This window comes from Lutjanus erythropterus, chromosome 23, assembly GCF_056507025.1.
Source record: "Lutjanus erythropterus isolate fLutEry1 chromosome 23, fLutEry1.hap2, whole genome shotgun sequence".
NCBI classification, from domain to species: domain Eukaryota; kingdom Metazoa; phylum Chordata; class Actinopteri; order Lutjaniformes; family Lutjanidae; genus Lutjanus; species Lutjanus erythropterus.
This window is the reverse complement of record NC_139339.1, coordinates 18,502,390-18,511,068: the sequence shown is the minus strand read 5'-3', so window position 1 is coordinate 18,511,068 and position 8,679 is coordinate 18,502,390. Positions and strand designations below refer to the sequence as shown.

Below are 8,679 nucleotides of genomic sequence, written 5' to 3'. Positions count from 1 at the left end.
CACTTTTTGCAGTGGTCTGCTGAGGAAATTTTGTCATCAGAGGGTGTGTCTGTTGTAATGGTGAGCACCAGCCACATTCCAGCAGTGACAGTGTGTTTTCTCTGGACGGCATGATCATTTGATCGTAATCACTTTTGTCCATGGTGAAATATCTTGATAGATTCCCATCAAGCTTTGTGGATGAAGACGAAAGACTCTAGTGATCCCAAGACTTTTACCCCTGTAACACCAATTATGGATCACCTTCAGCTTCATTTGCTAAACACCAACATGTCATTCTGAGCATCTTTACATTTACTCTAAAATGAAGTACAACACAAACACACATGCAGACTGACCTGATAAAAGGAGAACACACACCATCGCCCTCCTAATACCTGAGGATGAGAAACATTCTTTAAAAAACACGACTTTAAAAAAGTAACATACAGGACATCTTGTATATAATTAGCCATAAACTCAGTGCAGCTTTTAACCTATCGATAATGTGAATATTCTGGTATTCATTTATTTATAAGGCAGCCAGAGGCATCTTCTCAACATAGTTCTGTAAATCTCTCCAGATCCACCACATGCATTCCTCCTCCAAAACATATTTCTTACCTGGACACACTGGACTGCAGGCTGGTGACATCTTCAAACTCTCAAATTATTGTCTTTTATCTCAGTCCCACTGAATTTTAAAGAATCACCTGAACAAGCAAAACAACTATCCCTTCTTATATACCTGTCTGGATGCCTTCATATGCAAATGACTGACAATCTCAACTCCTGACAGCTGTAATGTGATCTCTTGCACCTCCTTTTAAGACACTAACATCCATTACAGCCTCCATCCCATCCCAGCATCTCAAGGTCCTGCAAATCATGTTGAAAATTAAAATCAGAATTTAAAAAACAACCTCTATAGGGGGACAACTTCTTACCTTAGGGTGATTGACATAGATCTCTCAGAGATGAAAAGAAGTAACGTAGTTTTTCTATATGTTGGGAGTCTAAATGAGCCACTGAGTAAAGGAAGATGTTGAATGCTAGAAAGAAAAAGTGAAGGTAACTGTGCTTTTCATAAAGAAAAGTGTTGGATGAGGTCACAGATGGTCTAGAAAATGTTGCTGTGGTTTGGTGCTGTGTTCAAAGATGCAAAGCAGATGTAAAGGCACCAGGCTTCACCTGAGGTAAACAGTATGCTAACATGAGGTGATGTGAGGTTTCTTGTTTGGATATGAAATAGTACCAGCCTGAGTGATACATTTATTCTTTGGTGAGTGCAACACATTCTCATCTCAGTTGTCACCACCCCTTGACATCTGATATTCAAGCACAAGGTACAAGACTGTACATAGCTATACAGACCAACCCCTATAATTAGTTACACCAACAGCTAATGATAGCTACACAGACTAACTACTGATGTTAGCTGCACACACCAACTAACCTTAACTTCACAGTAATCCATTTATAGCTAGATAACCTATCAACGCTACAACTTGTACTTACTGATATTTTTGCCAGTTTATTTGAAGTTTGAGCGTAAAGTGTGACAAGTGTAACAAAGTACATTTAAATACCCATAATTACAGTATATGCATTCATGCATAACAAAAGTACAAAATTAATAAACCTAATGATATTATATTAGGCTAAACAACTTCACCATTTGGTATGGAGGCACCACTACACCACTACAGAAAGGTATTTGTAGGTTAAATATAGTAGTGCAGTACACACAATCTGTACTTAGTCAGTTATTATAGATCCTGTTTGTGCTTTATGGGCCTGTAAAAGATCCCATGAGGTCACATGATCTCTAATCAGCAAATGAGCTACTGGGTGACCTAATGCATTCTCCTTCATGGCCTTTATTTAAGTGCAATGAAGTATGTTAATGCTCTTATCCGAAGGCAAACATGTCACCATAACTATGCCATACCACGGCCTATTTGTAATGCAATGCAGACCTGCAGCATTCCTCATGTCAGGCCGGTGTCTGCAGTATATACTGCAGGTGTGTCATAACTGGAAAATGTTAACCACTGGACTCTGACACCACACCCATGAGGCAAACACACTCCTTCCCTGTGTGAGAGCTACTATTATGCATTTCCATGATCACACGTGCACACAAAATTCAGGCCGCAACATGTGAGCATAATACTGGTGAAATAAATAATACTAGGTTGTGCTATAAATGCTGCTGTTTTAGTATGAGGTAGTTACAGTAAAGCAGACAGAGAGAGAAACCAGTGCTGAGCTCAGGAGAGGGAGGGCCGAGCTGATGAATAACTGTGTTGACGTTACATTTTCCTGTTTCACAGCTAGTCCTGTAATGTATTCATACCCATTCACACAGCAGGGGAGTCACCTGCTCTGCCGTCACTGTGGACAGAAGTGTGACTGAACAGCTTCACCTAAGAGACGTAGCTGTAAGTATGAGCAATATGCAGCTGAAAATATGATATATAGAGCTGAAGTGTATCAACTTTAACAGCTAAGGGGGACAGCACTGTTTCAGTAACCTCAGTAAGGTAGTTTATAGTTTATAGACCTGGAAATAGGGTGGAAATACACTTGGATGTAATGTATGCAGCTTTTGAAATATTTACTTTACACTCACTGTGGTCTGAGTGTCTTTATTCAGCATGTCTTTTCAAAACAAACCTATCATCTTGTTATTCTTCTAAACTATGGCAGTTTGGGACCAGCAGTAAGTTGATATGGCTGTATAAACTTTATTTCCTGGTTATTGTGCGATTGAATGATGAGACGAGTTGCAGGTAGTTTCTTTCTACAAACATGGTAGGCGTTAAGCCAAGGCCTTACTCTTTTTTTTTTTTTTGTATGTACATGAGGGAATAACTGGATTCAATGACAATCAAATCACTTCATAAAGTGGTAAAAATGATATACAACATGTTAATATGTGAGTTTTAGCTCAGTTTTAGCTTTTTTTTAGATTGAACTGAGAAAGAGGTACTATAAAAAAGGCAGACGTGTCTGACCTGACACACTTAAATGCTGTTTGCCTTTTGTTTGTTTTATTTGTGCAACCTGATTTACTAAGTCGCTACCTACTAATGTAGACTTTACCCACAAATTACTGAATAATTTGCTATTTCAACCAATTTCAGACCTTTATGGTCTTGCAAAAGGATTTCTTTTTGTCTCAAGCACTGATGGTATAATTTCTAATTTTAATCCTATTATTATTAGTTGGCGTACTGGTGTAATTATGTGGATATTTTCTGTGGGTGTGTCTGGTGTGTATTTAGCTGAGAAAAACAGTGACTAACACCCCAAGCAGAGCAAACAGTGCAGGGTGTATGAGTCCTGAATTTCAAGATGTGCATAATCCCACATAATGAAAATAAACACTTGGAAGGTAGTCAGCTGTGTGTGTGTGTGTGTGTGTGTGTGTGTGTGTGTGTGTGTGTGTGTGTGTTTGTTTGTTTGTTTTTGTTTTTGACATTTTCAAATATCCAAATATCTGTTTTAGATAATTAACAGCATGTTTTTGTGACTGTACTTCTGTGTTTGTTCTGAGGATATAAATCTTCGCTTACACTTCCTCCATCAAAGATCCTCCTGAACATCTGATCACCGAACTTCCTGTTTTATTTTTTATTTTTTTTACCGTTCTGCAGACAATGGCCTCTTCAGGTAGCATGTTACCAGAGAAACAGTTGCAGTGCACCCTCTGTCAGCAAGTTTTCACCGACCCGGTCACCACTCCATGTGGACACAACTTCTGCCAGGCCTGCATCCAGAATGTGTGGGGCAGCAGTGCAGTCTGCCAGTGCCCCACCTGTAACAAATCCTTCAGCCCCCAGCCTGAAATAAGCATCAACACGGCCTTCAAAGAGCTGGCTGACACATTTAGAAAGATTATTGTGTGTTCGTCGGCTTCACCGCTGTCTGCGCCCAAACCGGGCGAGGTGGTGTGTGACGTCTGTGCGGCGACGTCCCTGCAGGTGAGGGCGTTTAAGTCCTGCCTGGTGTGTCTGACCTCGTACTGTGAAGCTCACCTGGAGCCTCACCGGAGAGTCGCCACCTTGAAGCTCCACAAGCTGATCGAGCCGGTGAAGAACCTGCAGGACAGGATGTGTAAGAGGCACGAGAGGCTGCTGGAGATGTTCTGCAGGGACGAGCAGAAGTGTGTGTGCCAGTTCTGCACCGAGACGGAGCACAAAGACCACCAGGCTGTTAGGATAGAGGACGAGAGTGGGAAGAGGAAGGTACACACAGTAAACTCACATTAATTCTATTTATAACCCCAATTCCTAAAAACTGGGACAGGGTCAACACGATGTAAAAACAAACTTAAGTTGGGCTCAAAACTCAAAAAATGTCTTGTAGTACTTTACCTTGAAATTTTGAACTGTCTCAGCTGTTTTTTTTTCCAGTGCAGTATCATGATTGGGTATGAAAGAGGCATCAGTTGTTTATAAGCATTGATGAGGTGAGGTTCACCACTTTGTTAAAAAACTGTGTGAGCAAATAGTCCAACAACTTAAAAAAGTTTCCCAACACAAAACTGCAGGAATTTAGGGATTTCATCATCTACAATCCATAATGTCATCCAGAGAAATCTCTGCATATAAGGGGCAAGACTGAAAACTGACACTGGTGGGCAATGCATGTTAGTTTATGAAATTCTGACTTTTGCCCAATTTCTGCATGCACATGTATGTAAGAGTAATAATTATTCCTTGTACTCTTCATTGCAAACTTACGTTCTGCCATCTGAAGGTTTCAACTTGTGTTCTGCATGTTTAGGTCGAAATGAAGAAGACTGAGGAAGACTTTCAGCAGATGATCCAGGAGCGACTGGAAAAAGTGGAGGAGATCAGGAACTGTCTGCAGCTCAGCACAGTGAGTCCTGATGGAAATGTTCATCGCTGAGGCAAAACATCTGGATTGTTCATGAGAACCACAGTGAGATGTCGGTTAAGAAAAGTACTCATGTCTGCCATTAATGTCACATCAGTGTCCCCCCAAAATGGAAACGCTCAGATTCAACAGGTGACACAAAGCTCCAAACTGGTTGGTCAGCTGCGAGCATAATCAATTCTTTCTTAACAACATATTCTGATATCCAAACAGAAAAACATCAAAATTTGGGTTAAAATAAGTACTTTAGATCACAGTAAGTCACATGACACAAGTGTCATAAATGATTATGTGACTTTAAACTTTAAATAAATCAACTTTTGGTTTCCCAAGATTTGATTTTCTTTGCATTTTACATTCACATTTTTATCCCCTGTCAAGATGAGTGCAGAGGAGGAGATGAAGGAGAGCGACCGTCTCTTTACGTCTCTGATTCGCTCCATCGAGCAGAGACAGACTGAGGTCCACACGGAGATCAAGGAGAGGCAGGAAGCAGTGGAGAGGAGGTCGGAGGAGCTCATCAACGAGCTGCAGCAGGAGATCGCCGAACTGCAGAGGAGGAACGCCGAGCTGGAGGAGCTGAGTAACACCGAGGACCATCTGCACCTTTTACAGGTTACAAACAACCTTAAACTCTGCTGAACACAGTAAACTTAAAGGAAAGAAATGGGTCAAAATACATCTTTTTTCAGAGGTGGAAAATGTGCAGATATTCTTTACTCAAGTAGAAGTACAGATACTTGTATAAAAAAGGCTCTGGTAAAAGTAGAAACATTGATTCAACCTCTTTACTCATGTAAAAGTGCAAAAGTACAGGCTGTGCAGTGTACTCAAAGTGTAAGTGTAAAAAGTAATAGTCTTTAATGTAGTTTTTCATATTGTTACGTCTCTTCTGTCTTAAGTATTTTATCTTGTTTTTCATATTGTTACATCTTTTATGTTGTTTTTCATCCCAACATGTCCTTTTTCTCTTGTTACATCTTTTATGCTATAATTTGTCTCTTTAGTGTTGTTGCGTATCTCACATTGTTTTTCATCATGTTACATCTCTTAAATTGTTTTTTGTGTGTACAGATATGAGAAATGTACTTAAGCACAGTAACAAAGTATTTCTACTTAGTTACTTCCCACGTCTGTCTTTGAGTTTTTCTCACTATGATATGTATGAAATGTCTTGTAATTTGTAGTTTTCTTTAAAAATGACAGAAAGGGGCAGCACAAAATATTGGTAGTGGTTTTTCAAGTCGAAGTACGTCGACACGCGTGGCAGTTCTCTTCCTAAATCAACATGCTACTTAAATTCATAAAGTAATATTCAAATTTCTTCATGGTTTCCCTCTTATAGAGGTCGCCTTCTCTAACGTCACCTCCACCCACCAGAGAGTGGAGGGAGATCACTGTCCACCCTGATCTCTGTGTGGGGACAAGGAGGAGAGCGCTGTCCAAAGTGGACGACACTCTGAAGAATGCACTGGACAGTCTGAAGGAGGAAGGTAAAGTCAGCTGAAAAATCCTTTCTTCTTACTTAGGGTGCAAGAGGTCCCAGGTTCACATCATGGATGAGTCCCCACATTAAGTAATGTTGCTTGGACAATAGAGTCAGAGAAGAAGTTAAAATTAGAGAAGAAGACAAATTAAAGTGATTTATGTACAGCTCATCTTAATATTTGCAAAGACAACAAAAGTTCTCAAAATGTGGGGGCAGATGGGACAAAGTGGTTCTGCCAAACAAAATAAACAAATATAACAAAATGTAACAGACAACCCTTAATTTAGTCTTTTGAAACATTTTGTTTCATGTTTGCAACAAAAATGTGTCACTGACGCTGCCCAAACTAACAGAACATGTTCACCTTCTCGACAGAGATGAAGAAGATGCAGAAACATGCAGGTAAGATCTAATTCAACAGGATGGACTACTTTATAAAATAAAATATGGTAGATGGAAACATTTTAACTTGAAAATCACACCAATAATAATAACTTTGGCTTTAAATTATTAAAGAAATTATTCTTTTTGTTACTTCTGGCAGCAGTCTGTCTCACTCTTGTAACTTTCATGTATTAATTTAATCATTTCATTATTCATTCAGCTATTGCCCCCATGTTCAAAAATGACAGATGCAAGAATGCCTTCTTGGATACACTTGTGGTAGATAAAACATGGTAGAGCACACTCTACTGTGGCCCAGTGTGCAAGAAACCTGAAGAAAGTCCCTCTAGTGGTCGGAAAATGAACAGCAGCAGTGGAAGTTTTTGTATCTGTAGCAGAGTTTGTATTGAATTAACTTTTCTCCATTGTATCGACCCAGTTGACGTGGTTTTAGACCCGGACACCGCCCATCCGAACATCGTCCTGTCAGGTGATGGAAAGCAGGCAGGCCGCGCCGAGCTGCTGCACATCGTGCCCGACAACCCACAACGCTTCGACCCCGTCATCTGCGTTGTGGGCAAGAGAGGCTTCCTGTCTGGGAGGTTCTACTTCCAGGTCAGCATCTTGGATTCATTTATTATAAATTATTTAGTGTCGTTTTCAATTCGTCACATTCTCCTGCATCATTCATCAGGTTGCAGTGGGATCAAAGACCTTCTGGGACCTGGGCGTGGTCAAAGAGTCTGTCAACAGGAAGGGGATGATCACCTCCAAGCCGGAGAACGGCTACTGGACGGTGCGGCTGAGGAGCGGGGAGGAGTATCGCGCTTTGGACTCCCCATCTGTGCTTCTCTCCCTCAAGGAGAAGCCGCAAACTGTTGGAGTGTTCACGGATTACGAGGAGGGGACGGTGTCATTCTTTGACGTGGAGGCCAGGTCCCACCTCTACACCTTCACCGGGTGTTCGTTCTCGGAGAGGATCTTCCCCTTCTTCAGCCCGGGTGTCTGCGACGACGGGAAGAATACAGCGCCACTGGTTATAACAGCTGTTAACCATGAGACTAAGGCTTGATGACGAGCCTTTCACTTACAGAACTGATTCAGTATTTAAAGGGGTAGTTCAGATTATTTAAAGTGGGGTTGTATAAGGTACTTAGTTAGTGTATTACTTACAGTAGATAGCGGTCAACTAGCCACTTGTAAAAGGGTTCACCTTAAAAAATCTACATCAGTTAAAGTGTACACTATATTTAGAATATTTGTGCCACTTTACCTTGCCGTCAGACAGCATTTTCCCGTTGGAAACTGCTCTTATATGCTGGTCTACCACTGCCTCGACTCGTTAGTTTGTTGGTGTTATTGTGGGTACATCGGGTACTTTAGTATTTTAAAAGGTGCAATCACATTCACAAAAGTCACACAATAACACAAACAAACTGTGCTCTGTGAGGTAAAATTACTGATTTCATTAATGGAGTCTGGTTGAGTGACAGAGAGTGATATCTGAGCTATGTTTTCCCATCAGAAAAGGCTGTCTGACAGTAAGGTAAAGCAATAACAATATTCTTAAGATGGTATACATTTAAACCAATTATTTTTTATTTTTTTTAGGCAGTTAAAAACATTTTGCTGCTGGGAGCATGCCGACTGCCATCTACTTTACATTGACTACTGATTGGTACTTCATATAACCCTACTTCAAATAATCCGAACTATCCCTTTAAAAGTAAAGTATCAGGGTTTCTACTGTACATACACCAGAAGTTCTGGTGCACACAAGATATCACGTCCTTTAAACTTTCACCTCCAAGAGAAAAAGTTTTACAGTTGCAGAGGATTTTGTAGTGAACTGTGTTCGTGGGAGAGATGCGTATTGTTGGTACAGGTCCTGTGAAACTGAACTGTTTTTCAGCGTCCAG

The 8,679-nt window shown here is 40.6% G+C and overlaps 1 protein-coding gene across 1 annotated transcript; it reads left to right on the top strand.

Moving 5' to 3' along the window:
* The first annotated feature begins 2,221 nt into the window (after nucleotides 1–2,221).
* Nucleotides 2,222–8,071, top strand: LOC146305996 (E3 ubiquitin-protein ligase TRIM39-like). Its single transcript, XM_084712246.1, has 8 exons — nucleotides 2,222–2,423; nucleotides 3,642–4,232; nucleotides 4,774–4,869; nucleotides 5,269–5,502; nucleotides 6,233–6,380; nucleotides 6,752–6,778; nucleotides 7,200–7,375; nucleotides 7,455–8,071. Exons 2-8 carry the CDS (start codon nucleotides 3,645–3,647, stop codon nucleotides 7,830–7,832), a joined length of 1,647 nt encoding a protein of 548 aa, XP_084568372.1. The 5' UTR covers nucleotides 2,222–2,423; nucleotides 3,642–3,644; the 3' UTR covers nucleotides 7,833–8,071.
* The last annotated feature ends 608 nt before the right edge of the window (nucleotides 8,072–8,679 follow it).

Excerpts from the sequence above, each read along its gene's own strand:
- LOC146305996 (XM_084712246.1), top strand. The coding sequence starts at position 3,645 with ATGGCCTCTTCAGGTAGCATGTTACCAGAGAAACAGTTGCAGTGCACC. Across the intron at positions 4,233-4,773 it reads ACGAGAGTGGGAAGAGGAAG|GTCGAAATGAAGAAGACTGA; the intron begins GTACACACAGTA and ends CTGCATGTTTAG. Across the intron at positions 6,779-7,199 it reads GAAGATGCAGAAACATGCAG|TTGACGTGGTTTTAGACCCG; the intron begins GTAAGATCTAAT and ends GTATCGACCCAG.